At 41.3% G+C, this 21316-nt stretch overlaps 3 protein-coding genes and 1 long non-coding RNA gene across 7 annotated transcripts; 3 read left to right on the plus strand and 1 right to left on the minus strand.

Moving 5' to 3' along the window:
• The first annotated feature begins 1133 nt into the window (after positions 1-1133).
• Positions 1134-10469, plus strand: LOC121868024 (pancreatic lipase-related protein 2-like). Its single transcript, XM_042368265.1, has 12 exons — positions 1134-1524; positions 3359-3519; positions 5617-5768; positions 6085-6198; positions 6593-6739; positions 6918-7164; positions 7363-7437; positions 7809-7918; positions 8226-8358; positions 8569-8701; positions 8997-9185; positions 9363-10469. Exons 2-12 carry the CDS (start codon positions 3387-3389, stop codon positions 9436-9438), a joined length of 1509 nt encoding a protein of 502 aa, XP_042224199.1. The 5' UTR covers positions 1134-1524; positions 3359-3386; the 3' UTR covers positions 9439-10469.
• Positions 10470-12185: 1716 nt separating this feature from the next.
• LOC121868025 (carboxypeptidase N subunit 2-like) lies at positions 12186-14944 on the plus strand. Of its 2 annotated transcripts, XR_006089284.1 has the most exons (3): positions 12186-12543; positions 13464-14709; positions 14784-14944. XR_006089284.1 is itself a non-coding variant. In XM_042368266.1 (2 exons), the coding sequence occupies exons 1-2, from the start codon at positions 12379-12381 to the stop codon at positions 14655-14657; spliced, it is 1359 nt and encodes a 452-aa protein (XP_042224200.1). In that variant the 5' UTR covers positions 12187-12378; the 3' UTR covers positions 14658-14944. The 2 variants fall into 2 exon arrangements, 1 of the variants encoding a protein (XP_042224200.1); XM_042368266.1 differs by having other exon boundaries at positions 12187-12543; positions 13464-14944.
• A 171-nt stretch (positions 14945-15115) lies between these two features.
• On the plus strand, positions 15116-21036 carry LOC121868026 (EF-hand calcium-binding domain-containing protein 1-like). Of its 3 annotated transcripts, none has more exons than XM_042368269.1 (6): positions 15116-16149; positions 17978-18053; positions 18381-18544; positions 19701-19832; positions 20249-20373; positions 20644-21036. In XM_042368269.1, the coding sequence occupies exons 2-6, from the start codon at positions 18001-18003 to the stop codon at positions 20704-20706; spliced, it is 537 nt and encodes a 178-aa protein (XP_042224203.1). In that variant the 5' UTR covers positions 15116-16149; positions 17978-18000; the 3' UTR covers positions 20707-21036. The 3 variants fall into 3 exon arrangements, with proteins under 3 accessions (XP_042224203.1, XP_042224201.1, XP_042224202.1); XM_042368267.1 differs by lacking the exon at positions 15116-16149 and adding an exon at positions 17127-17232; XM_042368268.1 differs by lacking the exon at positions 15116-16149 and adding an exon at positions 17127-17232 and having other exon boundaries at positions 19701-19828.
• LOC121868027 lies at positions 16200-19822 on the minus strand. The gene is made up of 2 exons (XR_006089285.1): positions 19692-19822; positions 16200-18542 (listed from the first exon to the last, which is right to left on the minus strand). It is a non-coding gene; the product is annotated as an uncharacterized LOC121868027 (long non-coding RNA).
• Positions 21037-21316: the final 280 nt, after the last annotated feature.

The following is a 21316-nucleotide window of genomic DNA, read 5'->3' on the forward strand; positions in this document are numbered from 1 at the left end:
GGGAAGCACAAGAAAGGCGAAGAGGAATAATTAAAACAAAGAGACAAACGAAGATACAAACAGAAAAATATAAGAAGGTCGACTGGCTGGGAGGGGAGGGGGGAGAGAAGGAGACGAGGGAGGGAGAATTGACAGTAGGAGAGACAGATGTTAGACGCCCAGCAGACAGATAAACACTCCAAGACACGCCTATCTATAGAAGGGGGAGGGAGAGAGAGAGAGAGAGGGGGATGAAGGGTTGTACGTTGATAAAAGACACAACAGGCTGACCAACGTGACCTGATGAGTACAGTAAGAGAGGGGAGGAGGTAATGCTGACTGTTGGGTGTTAGTAAGACGATAAGATATTTTAGGTTTTCATGGAAGAGAATTAACATATCAGAACATATCTTTGTAGAAGGAAATAATAAATGAATGATACATGTTCTCTCTCCCCCATTACACATTCTGACAGCATGAGGATAGTGATAGATATTGAGGTTTTACACTATGGTAATCCATCCATAGACTATTATTGTATTGGGAGGGAAGGAAATAATGACCAAGACAGTCACAAAACTGAAAGATGCACACATATACAGAAACACACACACACACACACACACACACACACACACACACACACAGAAACACACACACAGAAACACACACACAGAAACACACACACACACAGAAACACAAACACAATACAAAATCCTGCTGGGGTTAGGTTAAGTTAAGTGAATGTTGTCTCAAAAACCTGGCCGAGACACCGATATATAGCACACATAACTCCCGGTTGAATTATCTCCACGTAAACAGATACAGCTGCCGATGTTGTCAATACGTAACAGCTGATAAACAGAAATCAACAGAAGAACGTCCAAAAACCAAGGGTCAAGAATCAAATTCCTAGTCTAGCGTTCGTCGACCATAACTCACAAATTATTAGACATCAATCACCTAAAAGTTGTTTTCTTGTTGCTTTTCCCCTGGAAGATGCACCAGAGATTACTCCACGAATATCGGTAAACGTATCTCCTTAAGACCAGTACGCAATAGTGAGGTATGTAGGGAAGGGACACATATACGGCTTGACAAACGGAGAAACCTGGCAACTGCAGCGGGCGTCCTATAAGACCCGGGAACCGCTTGGCGTCAGTCACTCCTCTAAGATCTCGCCGAGCATCAGGGATAAACAAGAGTTTTTTTTTTACCGTCAACTGTGAAAAATATTACAATTATTCTGCGTCAGAGAACTCGTGCCAGAGATCTTTTTCAAAACACTGTAGGCCTACTGTATTCGTATTAACGCGTATTAAATAATATTCTGAAAATCAACTGCAATACGCATTTCTTTACCAAATATTCTCACACGTACTGTAGTTCTTAATACGACAAATAGATAACTATCGTAAAAGAATTAATTAACCTGCCTCTTCTATTTATAAAGCAAATCAGCTGAAATACTTTACTATAGCAAGAACCAAATTACTAGGCGTCGAAGAATCTGACCAACACAACCACATCAACTAATTACTGCAGGTATGATAATCTTCCATTTCTTGTCACTTATTCTCTATTACCTAATTTAAAGAAAATTTAATGTTATAATTATTTTTGTACTCACTCATCTAACTTTGTGTAAACATCGTGAAAGTTGGTACTGGTAAGTGTGAATTATATCAGCCTTCTGTTATTTATATATTATTTCTATTCTACCTTTATCAGAATCAATATTACTGCTTCTGACTGAAAGAACTCTAAAAAATATAGGTTAGGTTAAGTTAGGTTACGTTACGTTACAACTTAAAACAAACTTATAGTGTAGTAGACTTAGTTACATTGGCTCTAACATTATATCCAGCCGCCCGTACTTCAAACATTAGGTAAAGTCAAAATAAAGTAGTATTTGTTTTATTATAAGGAGCAATGTACTGGAAAAGCATATTTTACCGAGGACGAAACTTAAACTCGGTAAATATATGTTCGGTTTAGTTAAGTGTTGAAAAAGACCTAAGACCGGCTTCTGTGGGTGTGTGTAGATTTGTATGCGAGTATCCACATGGTTCAATACGTTTGCCGATCTGTCTATATCGCCACGAACAAGATTGGGAAACTACCCAAGCAAATCGCACCATAAAGGTTAAAATTTACAATCATATCCTAAAGCCGATTATTCCATCAGCCGAGTAATAAAACCTGATATCTACCACTTAAAGACTCAGGCAAGCTGGCTGGATGAACCAAATCAAATCACAGTAAATTATAAGCAAGTATTACCAGCTGCAGCGTCGTCCAGAAATATGCATGGATAGTCAGTTCTCTCACTCTGATAAGTACATACACGTGAGGCTGTATATTATTAAGTATGAAAAAAATCTACATCTGTAATCTTTGATGCTGCTGCTCTACTTGTTTATTCACACTGTTATGTGGTATTACTGCGCGGTTGTGAAAATCAAACGTACTTTTTTATACGGCTTGTCGGAGTTCGATCGACTAATTTGGCTTTGATAATGTTCATGTGTTTGAGCCAAGGTGAATATTTGTGTTTATGTTGCAATATGTGTTTCTTTTAGAGCCTGTTTTGTGATATGTTCTTGCAAACTCTCTCTCTCTCACACACACACACACTCACACACACACACACACACACACACACACACACACACACACACACACACACACACACACACACACACACACTCACACACACACACACACACACACACACACACACACACACACACACACACACACACACACACACACACACACACACACACACACACACACACACACACACTTCACCAAGAGCACAAACCCCAGCAGATCCGTCGTTATAAAACAGCTGAGAACAGTTATTACGGCTGCCTGGTTATGAAACTTTGAACACCTTCTGACTGAATGATGTGTCTGCTGCTGCTGACCAAGCACTTGATACCTTTTGGGCCCGTTGCGACACACACATTAAACCAGTAACATTAAACCACTAATACGGCCTCTTCACCTTACCCAACTGTACTTAGTTCACACCAGAGAAGCTTAGACAAGGTTCTAAAGGATGAGGTTAATAAGTTTTCATCCTATATTTACAAATTTGTTGACGTGTGTTGCCAGTAGCTCAGTAGCCTCGTGAGAGCATTGGGTCGGTTGGTTCCTGAGCATGTTTCTCATTAAGAGTAGGCCTACCATAGATAGAAACTAGTAAAATATTGCATAATTATATAGAAAAATAATAAAGTCATACCAGCTATGCAAAAGGTAAGTCTTCCTACCAACAGAATAAGGAAAATCTCTCCTTAGCATATAATATAAACAACATGAATACCTTAATTAACAGAACGTAAACATGATTCATCTTAACTCTACACAGGTGAGCCCCAGGCCGGCCTATAACCAAGATGCCGGCTATAGGAGCAGCAAAAAGCACCGTCTTGTTCCATCTCCTTAACTTTAATTTACTCCTGGACCTGGGACACCCACCGCCAGACCCTCTCACTACTCAAGACACCTTCAACACCACCTTGGAGGAACGTAAGTAGTGACCCAGCGATGTTTAGGGGCGTCATAATCTTGAAAGAACATAATTATTTCAGTTAGTTTGTTCGTATTTATAAGACATAACACCCCCCCCGCCCTCAAAAAAAATCAATTTGCAGTTTTCTATTTTTTTAATTGGGGTATTCGCAGACACTGTCATTGGAGCTTAGTATACAGTTATTTTTGTTTATACACCAGATATTAATTATTTATATACAAGTACACCATTTATTGCGCCAAGTTATATCTTTTTAGTCAGGAGTTTTGCTTGATTAATAAGGCAGTCGTGTTCTGATTCATCAAGATAAACAAATAGTAATTATTAAATAAATTAAATACAATTCATAAAGTTTGTGGGTATCAGTGAGGGGTGGCGTAGGTGGGTATCAGTGAGGGGAGGCGTAGGTGGGTATCAGTGAGGGGTGGCGTAGGTGGGTATCAGTGAGGGATAGCGAAGGTGGGTAACGGTGGGTGGATGAGTGGCACCACATTGTACCGGATGTAGAGACTGCCACGGTAGGGTACGTCAGCTGTTTCTCTCTGTGGTGGTGTGAGGTCTTGTTGCTGACCTATGCCTTAGCAACCACCGGTCTCTTTCGCGTCCCCCCCTCCCTCCCTCACACTCCTTACGTCACTACCTATCGCAGTAACCACACACCACGTTTTATTCATATTATTATTATTATTGTTGCTTCATTAATATTATAACACTAATCATTATGACTCATTGTGATTATATTTAACCCCAGTTATCGTCTCCCATCTCTTTCATACTATAAATTATGTTCTCTCCTGTTTTTCTATTTATCTTTCTCTCTCCTCCTCCTCCTCCTCCCCCATGCACCCCTGTTATCTCCCTCCCTCCCCTCCCCCATTCTCTCCAACTCTCTATCTATAATACTCTTGGTGACACTACTACTACGTTTATCTCTCTCTCTCTCTTTAATTCAAGCTATTCACTCACTAAGTGCTACCCTCATTCCACCCACACGACCTTGGCCTGCCTCCCTCCCAGCTGATCGCCCTCTTGTTAACTCTCCCAGACTGGTCATTCTTAAAAGTATCTGACCCTTCCTTCTGCTGCCTAACTTTCACCCCCCCCCGTCTTCCTACACCATACAAGACATTCCCTGTTGGATCCTGTGAACACTTTGGAGCTTGGCCTTGCACAGGATGCAAGAGGGTGTCCAATAAACTAGCCTCCTCGCGGGGCTAATCTGAATTAACTTACGACCCTATGACAACAAGGGTAGACTACTTAAGACCTCATGAGAATAAGAGTAGTTATGATTTTATGAGAAAGAGGGTTTTACTTAAATACTCAGATGAGTTAAGGGACAATATGAACATAGTTGTAGTAGTAGTGGCGGTGGTGGTAGTTGTAGTTGTTGTAGCCTCGATGAGAAGTGGATCAGAGGGTGGGTTCAGCAGGCCCCGGGTGTGGGAGGTTCTGATAACTCATGATTGTGAGGTTCAGCGTCCTATTCCCCCGGAGGCTTATTTAGGGTCATGTTCGTGGGCGTCCAGGGTGTGGGAGAACGACCAAGGGTGGTAGTGGTGGCGGCAGCAGGTCCAATAATCGTGATTCGCGTGAATGTCAATCTAACGCGACACGAGTTCAGAGATATGACCGACTTTTACGTCCCCTCCTCCCTTACCACGTCACACTCTTCCATCCTTCTTCAAGTCCCTCACCAGACACCCTTAAAGTCCCTCACCAGACACCCTTCCACCCTCCAAGTCCCTCATCAGACACCCTTCCACCCTCCAAGTCCCTCACCAGACACCCTTCCACCCTCCAAGTCCCTCACCAGACACCCTTCCACCCTCCAAGTCCCTCACCAGACACCCTTCCACCCTCCAAGTCCCTCACCAGACACCCTTTCACCCTCATAAAAGTTCCTCCGTTAGGGGCAGTGTGGTTACATACACTTTACTCGACTGCATTCACTTCTTTGCCTTAAGTCAGGTGCTCATTCCAAACTGGGTGTGAACCAGAGTTCTTTAGGACAGATGGGGAACGCTGTATCCACTCGCCCGCCGCACCCTACCAGAACAATAAAGAGTTAAACCCATGTTGTTGTGTTACAGAGTGCTGGAAGGTTTACGGCCAGAAAACATGTTTCTCCCTGAGGGCGCCCTGGGTCAACACCTCTCGTCCGGTCATCAAGGCACCTATGGCCCCTGACGAGATAGGCACCGCCTTCATGCTCTTCACCAGACTGAACGACACTTTCCCTGCAGTGAGTCTTTCGTGCTGCACCAGTTACCTGTGATAGTCTACAATTTCCCCTCATGATGAAAGACACCAATATACGCATGAACCGACTGACCATAGAGGAGTATTGTGGTTCAAAGGATCAGGCGCTGAATGATCATCTAAGTTATTTTGTACACACAGTGATGCTATTGGTCAGTGATTATAATTTGCATCACCTGGAGACAAAATAAATTAATACAGGATTTCACAATAGACATAGCGAGATGTAGTGCGAGTCATCCCCCTTATACCCCTCATATTGTAGCCTTATACTTACTCTATTATGTCGTCCTTGGCAGACTCTCGATCCCAACGACCTGAGCACCGTGATGAACGCGCCCTTCATCCCCAACGCCCCCTTCAAGGTGTTAATTCACGGATACTTATCATACGGCACGACCAACTGGATCAAGGTAAGACAATCCTGCATGGTGGGGGTCTTGTCTTGTCCTGCATGGTGGGGGGGGGGGTCTTGCTCTTTCCAGGACAGCTGAAAATAACACACATGTATCACTATAAGGGAAGCCTACATCAGTCAGTTAGAGGATATATGACGTGGCCACTGATATAGGTAAAGTAGATGGTAAGACATTAGGTAACGGGTTTATATTGAGATAACAAGGCCCTACACACACACAGGTGATATGACTTGATTTAATACATCAACCAGAGTCTCACCTCAGTTATGCGCTATTGAGTAAAATAATAATGAAATATTACTAGAAGAAACAGACCATTGTAGCACCAAACCCGAGGAATTTAATGTTCAATGATCTCTAAACTAACCCTTCGTTCCTCCCGACACAGACGCTGACGGGGGAGCTGCTGCGGAAGAGTGACCAGAACGTAATCGTGGTGGACTGGAGTGTGGGGGCGAGACCTCCCTACACCCAAGCCGTGGCCAACATCAGGCTAGTGGGGGCCCAGGTCGCCTACCTCATGCACTCTCTTATTGTACGTACCTAGGATCGGTGTGTGGGGGTGGGGGGGGGGGGGGTGTTAAGGGAAGGATAGGAGTCGACCTGAATATTACTTAACCATATTTACCTCTTGTTCTTTATAACTTAACCTAACGACCTAATTTAGCCTAACTTGGCTTAACCTAACGTAACCTTAATGACCTTTTCTTCAGAAATTCGCTGATGTCCCCGTCTCCGCCTTCCACCTGATTGGACATAGTTTAGGTTCTCATCTGAGCGGCCACACGGGGACCTACCTGAGGGAGATGTACGACTTAACCCTACCCAGGATCACGGCTCTGGATCCCGCTGAGCCCTATTTCAACGACACCCACACCATCACCCGCCTCGACCCCACCGACGCCGCCTTCGTCGATGTCATCCACACTGACGATTCCCCCATACTTGGCTTCCCCCTCAGTGAGTGTTGACGTCGGTGTGTTCATACATGATCGAGTGTACTCATGATTATACATTTTTCCTTTACATTTTAGTGTTTAATTGAAGTTCAGATGTGTATTCAAGTTATTATTTGTATTAATGTGTTCGCTTATGCTATTTATTTTTATCATTTGTTAACATATACGATTTAATACGACTCCCACCCCCCCCCCGCAGGTGTCGGTATGACTCAACCTATCGGCCACCTTGACTTCTTCCCTAACGGGGGTCGTAACCAGCCCGGCTGTAATGGTGAGTACACGGCCCTGATGTACTGGTGCTTGGTCCCATAGTAAAACATAAATATATCTATTCTCTCACCAACCTAACCAGGTGTAGGAGGCCCTTTATATCCTGGTTATGTAGATCTGTACAGTATTCTGATAAACTGAAGAAATCTGTCTTATAGTGATGCCTTATCTTAGTAACCCAACTAACTCCATTTAACATAATAGAGAGAAAATAAAAGTTAAGAGACCTTTCATACTGTACACTAAGTAACTATAATTTTACACACTATTGACAGAGGAGAATAAAAATGTTTAATAAAAGCTAGATGCCTTCAACCTCTAGTGGAGAAACAAGAACACTAAATAATGATGCTTTATCCCGGTGTACTGTAGGTGCAATCAACTGCCAGCACCACCGAGCCATCACCCTCTTCACCGAATCCATCAGACAGTCGTGCCCGATGCTCGCTGTAGCTTGTAACTCCTATGAAGACTTTATTGATGTAAGTTTAACCATCTAAAATATATCTCTTGTTTTGATCTTGTGGTAATGGAAGACTTTAACTTCTTTTCGAACAAGATATAAACAAACATTATAAAATATTTATTGTGTTGTAGCTTTCAAAGTCATTCTCTGTGGCTATTAAAAGGACAAATGTTAGAGCTGTCGTAAGTTTTCCCCTTTTGTGGTGAACGTGTAGCTAACGTCTTTAACTATAACCAGGCTGGTATTGTGGTAACAGAAGTGTGGTATTGTGGTAGCGGAGGTGTGGTATTGTGGTAACGGAGGTGTGGTATTGTTATTTCCAGGGTGAGTGTTGGGGGTGTAGTGGTGAGTCTGGTGACCGTCTCTGTTCCGCCATGGGTCTGGCTGCCGCCCCTCTTCCACTCCAGCCTCTCTCTAAGTTCTTCCTCTACACCCAAGACCGAACTCCTTTTTGTGGTAGGTATCCCAGCTTAGAGTACCTGCACCTCACAAAAAACTATAAACTCATTAACGTCATTTACACCTGTCAATATATGAATCTTGTTAAACGTCTGTCCCACAAAACAAATGCTTCTCTCTATACAAACACCAACTTCGAACTATTGACTGTCTTGCCTGTGTGACTCCTGAAGCGGGTAGATGAGTAAATGTTTGTGTTGGCCGCAGGTTACCACTACCGTGTGAGCGTGGAGGTTCGCAACACCACGGAGGCGAGGAGGCACCACGGCGAGTTTGCCATCATCCACCTCATACTCACTGGCAACAAGGACAAGTCACAGTCCATACAACTCTCTGAGAAGTAAGTTTTAGTGATGCATACACACACACACACACACACACACACACACACACACACACACACACACACACATACACGGGAGGGGTTTACTTTCCTGGCTTCTCCTGTTTATTTCAATCAAGATGGCCCAAGGGAACACACAACCCTAATCACAATAGTTAACCCTTCTCCCCTTATCAGGCCATAAAGCTAACCTCAGCTCATGGTTAACTCTAGTTGTTTTTCTCCCCAAGTCACATATTTCACCCCAGAACCCTCTCCCAGGTCACAGCTAATCCCAGTTTCTTCTCCCCAGGTCACTGTATTACGAGGCAGGGACAGTACACCGGCAGGTGGTGCTGACTCATGACCTCGGTGAACTGCAGACGATGAGCGTGGCCATGCAGTACCCCAGTCTCATGTTCACCATGATGTTATGGCGTATTAAGAAGCCCATCGTCCACCTCAAGTCTCTCACGATCGAGCCGCTGGGACGCGATATTACGTGAGTCAACCACACCAGACGATACGTTTATAAAGACTTCCAAAGATATGTACAGTTGTTGCCAAAATTCCATGGACATTAGACTATTCATGATATCATCTGTTTGTGGGTCTTGTATGCGATTGGCGAAAACAGTTAATCATCTGGATAAAAATTATTTTTTTCTACTTGACACAGGTGGAAGTACTGCTTCAAAGATGCTGTCCAAGAAATAGGGAAGGAGTACGTGCTTACCAAGAGGAACTCTTGCTGAATACCTTCCGGGACTGTAGCTTTCCTATGTTAATGATCCTGGCACTCAACTCTGATCCTTACCACGTAAACAAAAGCAACACAAGGAGTACGTAACGCTTCCAGCCCACGGCGACACGGTAATGGAATCTACATAAGACATAGGCAAACGCACGTCTTTTGTTTATGGAGGCGCTTGTTTCTGGATCGAGTACCAGTACAGTATTTATGTTTCCACTTCCGGGCTCTCGTTAATTGGTATCTGTGAGACACTGGGTACTTTCTGTGATACAAGGGCTGGGTACATGACACAGAAAGTGGCGCTAAGGCCACAGTGAGTGACGATGGGTTCAGTCAGGGATGCGAGTGCCAAAAATCGCTCACATCTCACTGGGGAACATGATATAACTGGCTGAAGGAGCAACACTTTTATCTGTCAAAAGCCCTGAGGAATATGTCCTTAACTCTCACGAAAAGTTTACTTAGAAATAAACATTGTGCTGACGAATAAACCGAGTGTATTCCTCAGTGTGGGAAAAGAAAATTTCAATGATGAGCGGAAGAGTTTTGAATGAATATTTTGCTCAGACGCTATGAACCCAAATGAACTGATGGTTAATCGGTGTTTGTGTATGTGTGTGTGTGTGTGTGTGTGTGTGTGTGTGTGTGTGTGTGTGTGTGTGTGTGTCACTAGTGCCACATGGAGTAAAAAAAAATCTAATTGGAGAAGAAAAACAGTTCCCGACAATGGAGCGACGCTGTGAGGATCTTGACAACTGTGAGTGTAAATGAGGAGTGAGTGATATGTATACACTGTTCAAGTATGTACAGAGATCTGCCCAACCTCGCATCTGTCATTGATCTGATTGATAACACTGTCTAACGAGGTATATCGTTAAACTGTGCTATGCAGCTTAATAGGTATATATATTATGTACAGAATACGTGTTTATTATAATTAGGTATATTCACAAGTTGTAAATATATTTTGTATAAATTTTCTTTTGTAAAAGATTTGTTAAATATGTAGCATAATAATAAATTCTGATATTTTTACTTCTTTCATTAACAAAGTACATAGTGATACTGAAAGGAAAAAACATTTGCTTAGTGATGATCCTCGTAAAGTTACAAGAGCTTTTCAGTTAATTTATAATATACGTTAAAGTTTTTTTTTCCATCATTTGACTTGGCTTATTTATTCTTAGTGTATTTACCTTACGAGTCATTATGACGATTTCTTGGATACAATATAGTTAAATTTCAGAGAATAATTTCCGATTTACGCTCGCGGCCACTCCTACGACCACCTGCCACTCCGGGCCTTTCCTCCCTGGTTACACTTGACTCACTCTTCCTTCACTCAAGTCAATTCCGTCGCTCCACACCTTGACGCCGGAAAGACCAGCTGTTGCCTAAAAATGACTCCAACTATACGTTCCGACCATGAATGTTGGGAGTCTCTTACGGAAGCGTGTTCTTTAGATTTCGATACGTAGGTCTCAGAAGTTTTAAGGCGCAGATTTGTATTTAAATTTAGATTGGATTTTCCCTTAAAATCTTAAGTTTCTTTTGTCATATCCGTAAACTTTTTTCCGAATCTACGTATATTATAGTCAACACATGTGATAGCATTTGATTTTGTGACTCACGACGGGACTTAAATTCATTTCGATTAGATTGAACTTTAAGCTTACTTCTATACAAGACTTTTTCACTAAAGGAGAAAATTTTATGCTATACTGTTATTTATGTACAGAAATAGGTAATATTTGTCTTAGTAGTTACGGCTGCTCGATATTTTTTGTGTATGCGACGATTAAGAACAAGCAGGCGTCGTTAAATCACTACAGTGCCAATATACTTTACCTCTGTCCTCTTCACAAACTGAGAATAAGTTACTTCTTAACTTAAATAATAACAAAACAAAGGTAGAAATATTTCAAACCAAGTCTCTGTGATTAAAGTAATACATATCTAATGTTTTTTTCTCACTTATTAGCAGTCGACAAGAGAGTGACTTGGCTTTGTTTTGGATCCTCCTACGTCAACTTAGGAACATTGTGTGTGTGAAGAGGATGATTAATAGTAGCCCAAGGCCTCTCTACACACACACACACACGGACTTGGGAAAGATATTTCATAAGGTAAGGAGGTCCCGTTAGTGACACAATTTTTCGACTATCACACCAAACACGGACCCCACCCACACACACTCCAGGTAACATAATATCCTAAGGTTACAGTGTGGGCTGTACTGGGGTTAACTACACCAACTGGACAAAACGGTAAAACTATTTCATAACTACAAACTGCGAGTAATCAACAAGTTGACAAATTCAATATTTCTGAAAAGCAGGTTAAGTTATCTCGACCACACTTTGTAACTACTGTACAGCGCTTTTAAATGTTTTGCAAAACCTTTAAATTGAAAAAATCAATCAAGTAAAATAAATAAATATTCAGAGAATATCACGCGTAACATTAGTGAAAGTAAAAATTACAAAACAAAGACTGGGAAGCCCGGTCAGTTTAGTGTCAGTAGTCGGGTGTGACGCCGAGGATCGCGCTTTCACGCGTCCTTGGCGTCCTACCTACAGTAAAATTAGCTCTTCTAATTGATAAAATGAAATCACAAAGGAAAATTATTTACATCTATAAAATTAATTGTAATGTAAAGAAGTAATCGGTAGGTGATCATGTGAGGGGTGATCATTTCCGTAAGGACAGTACCTTCCAAGACGTCAAAAAGTATGACGTCAACGGAAGCTTCTCATCACAATGGAAAGATATAAAGAGGCGTTATTACCCTTGTCCTGCCAGTGTGTCGAGTGCCTGTCCTGGGAATACTTCTAGATATTTGTATACATACAAAGTAGTGACAAAACATATTGTTTTCCTGCCGCCAAGACGAACAACAAGAAACCTAGCGTAGGATTTACAGGTACAACGAAGGCAAGCAATGATGGCAGATTACACAGGCATTTGGTGGCGGGTGATGGCACTGATCCTGGCACTGTCAGTTATGACCTCCGCCCAAAGGACCAAGAGCTGCGACGTGCAGGGATCCGTCGCCGCCAGTAACAAGGTGGACGTGCACTGTGACTGTATGCAGCGGCTGACTCAGGTGTGTACTGTATACCGGATATCTTTCTCCTCCCCCCTTTCGTTGTCTACCTCTCCTCTTACTGCCTCCCTAGTTTTTTAATTCCTTTCCATATACTATATTCTCACCTCTCTTTGAACCAATGGTATGAACCCTAAACTATTTTTATCACAACCCGCCCTAAACAGTACTGTTTGTGTGTGTGCAGGATGATGACAAACTTCAAATTCGCTTGGTCTACACTTTATGAAGTATATTGACGATGGTTAAAACAACAATAAATAAATAAATAAATTATGACACGAGTGCAAAGCCGAATAATGACAACTAATTTTTCAGTACCTTTTGTTTAGTGTTGTACCTTACCAGTTATTGCTTGTGTTCAGTGAAGAAGTATCGGGTAACTATTAATAATCTGTCGTTTTATCTTATTTTTCCACCATTTGGTCATCAACAGAATCTCGAGCCCTTGCTTAATTTACGCTTTGTTAATTTCAATATAAGCCCACGTATACATTAACATGTTTACTTGTGCCATGTTTGTTCGCTTTGTACGCATACCAGTATTAAGGTGTGCCCTAAAACACCAAGGCTCGTGTCTCAAACGTAAATAAAACCAGTTTGTTTCATTGATATGACGTAAAATACCACAAATTCATGATTTATCTACCTGTACAACGATGTACTGTACCAAGCTTCCTGTTATTTGTAGTCTTACTGCTATTTTTTTTTTACTTTTTAATACTAAATTATGAGCGATACTTCATTATTAGAGCAAAATATTATATAAAAGTACAATAACAATATAAGAATAATTTTATATTCATGAAGGTAATACTTGAAGTTCTGTGTAGTTGTCGAAGGAGAGCTCTGGAATTTGTTATGTATACGTATTACCGTATTCAGGCAAATGATCCTAACTCTGTCGTCTCTCTCCTTAGATGAACTTGGCCATCGCTCACCTGACCATCAACCAGACGTCTTGTTCTAACTCTGGGCTAGAGCTGAGGTGGCCTGACCTGGAGGCTCTGGTGTCTCCTGACACCTTCACCGTCGTCGGCGCCCACATCTACTTCTCCCAAAGCCAACCCAACACTACGTGGAACTCCAGCATCTCTAGACTTTATTTCATCGATTCGACATTCGAAATGCTGCCAGCTCACGCCTTTAGAGGGATGGGACTGCTTGAGGAGGTCAAGTTCTTCGGTGGGTCCATCGTTACAATCAGGTCAAATGCTTTTAGTGGACTACAGAAACTTAAGCTTATTGAGATTGCTAACAGTACCGTTGAGACGATCGAACGTGAGGCCTTTAACAATCTGGAGTCGCTCGAGGACCTGGCCTTCGTGCACACCAGCATAGGCATCATCGAGAGCGAGGCTGTGTCACTGCTAAAGCAAAACAAAGCGGAGGTGCGCTGTGTAACCCTCGGCACGCGTCCCTCTGGCTCTGGCAGCGTCATCCAGGACCTCATGGGCCGTCAACTGACCTCCACGGGTAACATATCTCTCCCCGAGTACGGCTCGCGCCTCCTACTCCTTAAGAACAATATCAAGACCTTAAAATCCCGCGCTATAACCTCCGAGACTCTTGGTTTCCTCATTGTTGGTGGGAATCACATCGAGAACGTAGAGTCTCTGGCATTTTCCATGGAGCTGTACAACGAGTGTGAGATCAGTGCTGCGCTTTTTGTCGGTAATACTTTCAATTATCTGGGGAACTCCGCCCTGGCAGGCTTGAAGGGACGTGATGGGGTATCTTACCAGACCTTCATCGCCCTAGCCCAAAATACTTTCTTGAATGTGACTCAACAAGGGTTCCTCTTGTCTCAGAACCTCGTAATTTTCACTGTCGACGAAAATAAGTTCCGTTGCGTCTGTGATGGTTTCAACTGGATCCTTAGCAACCCCGACTCTCAGAACCAACAAGAATTAGAAAAAGAATTAGTTTTAAAGGCAACATGTATAGATGGCACTTACCTCATCTCCTACACTTCGTCCTGCACAGACCACGGAACGGTCACCACTCCAAGCGCTCGCCCACCAGTGATGGAAACCAGCGGTGCCTCAACTATGTCCTTCTTCAGTGTCAGCACCAGTGTCATCACCTTCGTCTTGGCCAGGACACTTAACTGAGGCCGCTGTCACACTTACTCTCAGGTACTTCTCGCGCCTCTACCAATCAGAAATTTACGGCAACCAGGAGAGGAGATTACAGTCCGCCCAGTCAAGAGACCAGTTTATTCTCAACACTGTCTTGAAGCCTCGTGTTATGACGCCAGAATCCGGCGGCCGGACCACAACATTGAACCACGCCCTCCTTATTTATAAGTGATATGTAAAAGCGACTAATAATATTTATAATGTTGATTTATTTATTTATACTCTGATATTTATATTCTTAATAAAAGTATGAAAAAATATAAGCGGTTTCGTTTTCTTCTTTTACTTCAAGGATGATGGAAATAAATTCTAGTGAAGGCAATGCTTGGCGGTGAAGCAGTTCTCCATCAGTTGGTTAGTTCACAATTACCCAAGATATATTAGTCTTTGATAAAAAAAATCACTTAAATAAATATACCAAAATGATAGTGGATGAGGAATGCGTTTTGCGTAATTCCTGTTTTCACGTTTGAAATCAGCGGTGTTTGAAACTAGTGTCATTGCAATGACGGTCCTGTTTCCAGAGAAATAAAGTTACCTCGACTATTATAGCGGGACTTTAAACTTTTATTACAAATTATACTGTATATACCGTATCACTACGAACGTGGCAGTGTATTTCTTGTTTGCCCAGAACCGTCAACTCGTCTATTGTTGATTTCCGTCATCTGCACGACTGTAAACCATATCTATTGTCTTGCTGCTTTAATAAGTCGTTAACTACGTACGTGAGCAGAAGGCTGTAAATGATCTATTCACACTCTAGAGCTTATTTCAGTAACCGTCTTACATATATTGTATACACTCATATTGCTGTTAGAAAACTCGTACACGGACCGCGAGTCAGAGACGGACGTTGGGTCATTGACCGCTGGCTGGGCGGCAAATTAATACAGTAACTGAATGAGCATTATAATTACTGGGAAACAAAACCTTATTAATGGTCAACGTGTACACAGGTTCAGTGAAAGCTAATTAGTTTGTTTTTAAAATAGTTCTGATTAACAACAAACAAATGGTCAATTTATAATGTCATTATATTATGGGGGTGTGAAAGTGAAATTTCCGCTATTTTCACATTTTTTTTCTGAGTCACTGAGAGAGTTAATCATCATGTATTGTGTCGCCTTGGTTTTGTTGAGTAACCTACTGTATGATGCAAGTTTTACTCTATATGATGACACCGGAAGCAGGAAACCGTAATAATGTTTGTGGCGTCTCATTGTGTATAATTAGGACCTTTGACACGTCATACTTGCTCCGAAGTGAAACATCCGGTAGAAGCTAATTGGAAGTAGGTCATAAATAACGCGTGTGAACCAGTATGAATCACTTGCAGGACATAGCTTAAGATTGTGATCAAAAGTGGGTGTATCGTTTTGTGTTGCCATAATCATATGCTCGGTGGGGTTGGGGAGCTAGAGCACAGCAAAACCCTGTGATATTGTGGCGTTTTTAAGTTCAGGTAATTATTTACGAGTATTGTTCCTAGGTGTCTGTGATGAAAAACAAATGGATATTTCTAATTTATTTGCTATGCATTTCATATTTTCATTCGTAAATAATTTTTTCATACATTGGATAAAGTGTAATATAATAAGATCCATCACCAACATCAGGTAAGATTATGAAGCTGATATACAGTGTTGTACGGTAAATTCCTCTTGTTGAAAATCCGTTTAACGATGAAGGGGTAAATCCAAACTTCAGATTAGGTAGTTTTAGATTATTCTTGCGTTTGCTTTGTTATTGAGCCTGATGTGCTTGACAAAGTTCCTACTTTGAGTACTGGATTGAAACGCCTCTGCTGTGGATAGTTTGATATGCCTTAATGTTGATGCTTGATCCCGTGTGTTGCTAGTTGGTTGAACTCCTTTTCGTAAGTCATTCAGCTATTAGTGAGGCTGTTGTAGACGGTCCAATTGCGGGAAGTGTATTAAGGTGCGTTCACACGAGCGTGCATTTTGTCGCCAACATGTGAACAAGAGAAAAGCCAGGAAACACCGATCTAGTGTACTCTAGTAGGGTGCCTACCAGAGTCGGAACCCTGTGCCTCATTTCGTCTTGTCGATCACATGTTGGCCACAAAATGTACATGTGTCAGTGTGGCAATGGAGTACCACCGAGTTGGTTAAAGAGGCATGTCATGAACTGTTGTCAGGGAATAGGAAATTACGCTAAACCCTTATATACACACAAATAAATAATTATATATTCGTATGGAGACGTGGCCGAGTGTTTATATCATGCACACGATTTATATAAAAAATTAGACTTCTTCACATCTTATTTCTGTCTATTCTTTGAGTATTCCATTATCGTGGTGTCATTATTCCTTTATAACGTTAACATAAATATCAGCAACAAATCACAACTTGGAGTTACTCATAGCCACGTTCCCATGGTAACGCGTGTAAACAACATTTGAGCGTCTTGTCACACCACACAGTGACCCTAGAGACTAGTGTACTGTAGGTGGCCATGTCGAAGAACACAACCTATAAGGGATATTCCAAGCTAGCGGAAAAAATAGCTAAAAACACACATTGTAAGTGACGGCAAACAGCCAGTGGTGTTTACAGTGGTGATCGGATAGACAAATACTGCAAGAGGGATTACTGAGTAACAGAATTACTGCATATTTAATTTTGGGTTTTTAATTCTACTGTCTGTACTCATCAAAATATGTACAAAACGGTCGATCACACTACAGTGCTGAACTATATGGATGAGACCAAGAGGGAACACCAATTCATAATTTGATTGATTTAATATTAAATTAACTTTCGCTTAGATTAGTTTGGAGAAGTTAACTTAGAAATTTATATTAGTTAAAGTTTATATATGTAAAGAGACGAAACATTTTCACTGATATTTTATATTGACTAACATATTGTGTCAATGGGTTAAGCGAGGATAGTCTGACAGTTGTATTAAGACACGGGGGCATTAGTGTAAGCAAGTGTAATGAAAAGTAAGGCTTGGTCTACAAGTGTACGTACATAAAAACTGTGTACAGGTGTGTGTAAGAAGTGTATACAGTTGTATGTAAGAACAGTGTGTACAGGTGTAAGTATGAACAGTCTGTACAGGTGTAAGATCAGTGTGTACAGGTGTAAGTATGAACAGTCTGTACAGGTGTAAGATCAGTGTGTACAGGTGTATGTAAGAACAATGTGTACAATTTTAAGCATGAATGGAATAAACTGTACAAGATTAAGATGTGTTGACTGTATGTTATAGAAATGTAATTGCGTTGAAAATACAGTAAATTGTCCTTATTTCTTTTTCAGTCACATGTGAAGAGGTGGACGCCATGCTGGCTCTGCATGACCTCACTGGCACCTCCCCTCGCATGGACGGTAACAGGTCAGGCCTCTCACTCATAAATAGCTTTATTGACTCACTCACAAGCCTGGATGAAGTCATAACCGCTGGACACAAATGACTTGCAGACGCATTTGGTCAAAATTAGACTTGCATTTATATTTTGCCTATCTTAACATTTCCTATAAACTATAAACAATTCCATTTTTTTCTTTCTCTGTAGTCAATGAATGTTTGAAAGCAGTTGAACACATTTATTTTCAATTTTTAACTAACGATTTTTTTGTTTAAAGTTGCTTCATTGGTACAGTACAGTACTCATTTACCCTGACTCACACGCACATTCACTCCTCTTCCCCTCCCTTGCAGGTTCCGGGACATCATGCATGGGATCTTCGGTATGACAGATGAGGGATTGATGGAGGCTATGTATCAGGTGTTTGACATGGACCAAGATGGTTGTGTCGGGCCAGAGGAGTTTGTCGTTGGCATGTCAGTCTTCCTCCGCGGCTCCCTCGACGAGAAGATTGACTGTAGGTGATAGCGGGTGTAGATAGTGGGTATAGTTGGAGTTTAGGGATGATGGTTATACAGTACAAGGGAAAAAATAAGTGGTGGGTGTGCACTTTAGACTAAATCATATCAGGTCAAATGTCAACTCGTGCCAAGACCGATTTGTACACATTCCTGGCTAGTGGTATAGTATAACACTTAAATGAGCGATTGGTGACCTATGTCAGGTGCAGGTAAGTTATCTCTACATTAGCACCCGCCTCTGGTGAATCGGTGTCAGGTTGTCACCATTTCTAAGGAACCATGAAGTGAGAAGCTGTAAATGTAAGATGATAGGAATTATGACCTACTGTGACAAGGGTACCACCAGATTATGGAGGGGGTAGAAGTTAGGGTAGGTGATTGATACTGGCTCTGATGCAGTTACTACATAAAGGAATTAGACATTAGCAAAATCATGGACAATTTTGACATCAAGAATCCCAGATGCATGCTGATGTAAAGATTTGTTTATTTAAAGGTTATTGTGGCTATTCATCTGGCCCATCTGCATCCTTCTTAGGCCCAACTTCGAAGTCAAGATAGTCCTTCTTTAACCCCTTGTGTATGGGGACCCCTCTTGAGTAGAATAAAATCGTCTGGCATTAGTCAAACAAAATATTAAAAATGGCATCCCCATATTGAAGGGGTTAATGGAGATAGTCTACTTAGTAACTGGAAGATAAATTGTCAAATCCTCTTCTGGCTAGTGTACAGTCTCACCCACAAGTTAGTTAACTCTCCCAGCCAGCTATTGCTACACTGCCTGCTTCAGATGTATAAACTTGAGTCTTACTTCGAACCTTTAGATTCATTCGTATCGGTTTCATGTTCTGGTTGGTATCGAGACAGTTTCAAACATCTGAAGTAGGCAGTGCAGCAATAGCTGACTGGGAGAGTTAACGAACTTTTGGGCAAGACTGTACCACCTGGCCGAAGTGTATTCTGGTGTAAAGTATAATTATAACCTTCATTACTTGTTGATTTGAACTGACACGGTTTCTCCGAGGTTCCTTTTTTACTTTGTGGTTCATACTATCCTTGTTGGTGTTGTAGGTCACACATTCGTTGTAAATTTGTGTTTCACAGTTCACACTCTCTACAAGATCTATAGGTAGCTTTATTTACCCCACCCAGATTGCTTCAGCGTGTACGACCATAATGGTGATGGGATGGTGTCACGAGACGAGATGTTCCACCAGCTCAAGTCTGCTGTGGTCAACCTGCCACCTGGCGAGGAGCTTGATGAAGTCGTCAAGGATATGGTTGGTAAGCGCTGCCGAAAATAAAAATTGGATTGGATCTTCACATATATATGTTACGATTTCTTAGTTATTAACAATTCATAAACCTATACGTAGGACTTTAATATTAGCGGAAATGCCATCATAGAATCAGTATTTTGTTTTTAAGCTTATGAATAACATTTGAGGACTAATTTACCAGTAGTACAAATTATTAAGTCTTGTAAAAGACAAGGACTATTAACTTGTACAAACATCACTACTGTCCCTGGCTCATATGGTAAGCGAAGGCACTACCACCGTACCTCGCTGACGGGACAGTAGTTAACTCATGTCGTCGTGGGTTTGTGTGACAAAATAGCACCCTGTTTCAGCCTGCCTATAATTTGCATAAATTTTCTTAAGTAATAGGAATCAGTAGAGGAATTTTGTGTGGGACAGACTTGGTGTGCAGGAAATTGGACATGGACCATGACGGTCGCGTCAGCTTCAATGATTACGCTACTGCTGTACATGCTGAACCTCTCTTACTGGAGGTATTTGGACCGGTTCTTCCCGATATCCAGGTGAGCCACCCCTTAGATGCATCCCCCAGCCTGATGTACAGGTAACCTCTTTTCAACTTTGCTTATGTACTGGAGAAATGTTTTCCTTCTGCCTTGTGTACTACTGACCTTTTTGCAACATATCTCCCTGACTATTTTACCCAAAATAAACTACAATATTGTACTGTATAATGTTATATTCACAAAAAATAAATAAATAAATTGCCATTTAAAATATCTAACTGCATAAGAATTTAGCAGGCTGTATATGACTGGGACTTATGCCCACAGGAACGCGAGGCATTTCTTAACACCTTCCTGGAGAAGTACGGCCTTCGTTCACAGCAGCTGTGAGTGAATGGATGAACCAAGCCACCCCATCCATTATTTAACCAGACAACTTAATTACTTCTATCAACTAAAGAATAATCTTTGACTCTTCCATCAACAACACCAAAGGCAATCTCATTTTTGGTCGAGTACTGTATCAGCCAAAACAATATCAAGAGTATGTAACAAGATCCAGGACATTTAAGGCACTGTAGTATAAATCACAATGTATAATTTTTTATGACGTCACTAAAATACAGTACAGGTATGTATAATTTGTGCATAGTATTAAATGTAAAACGAAAAAAACTATAGAGTACAGTATAATTAAAGTATTAATGTCATATAACAATATATAAGCATATTATTGAACATCCTTTCATTCTTTGTTGGTTTTCCATTACTGTAAAAGCATCTTTTTAAGAAATTTGAATAAAATCTGTCATGACCTCATATGCCAAAACATAAGGTCAGGCATTGTAGGGGTGATTAATGACTTTTCTGGAAATTGAAAACTAATGATTAAATATGGTAAAATTAATCAATATTAAGAAAATCTATTTAGTCGATTTAAAACTTACAGGCACAGCGCAATTGACCTTTTAAATACAGTGACCCCTCCGTTAACGAACTC

Source organism: Homarus americanus, unplaced genomic scaffold (assembly GCF_018991925.1).
Source record: "Homarus americanus isolate GMGI-L3 unplaced genomic scaffold, GMGI_Hamer_2.0 scaffold37032, whole genome shotgun sequence".
NCBI classification, from domain to species: domain Eukaryota; kingdom Metazoa; phylum Arthropoda; class Malacostraca; order Decapoda; family Nephropidae; genus Homarus; species Homarus americanus.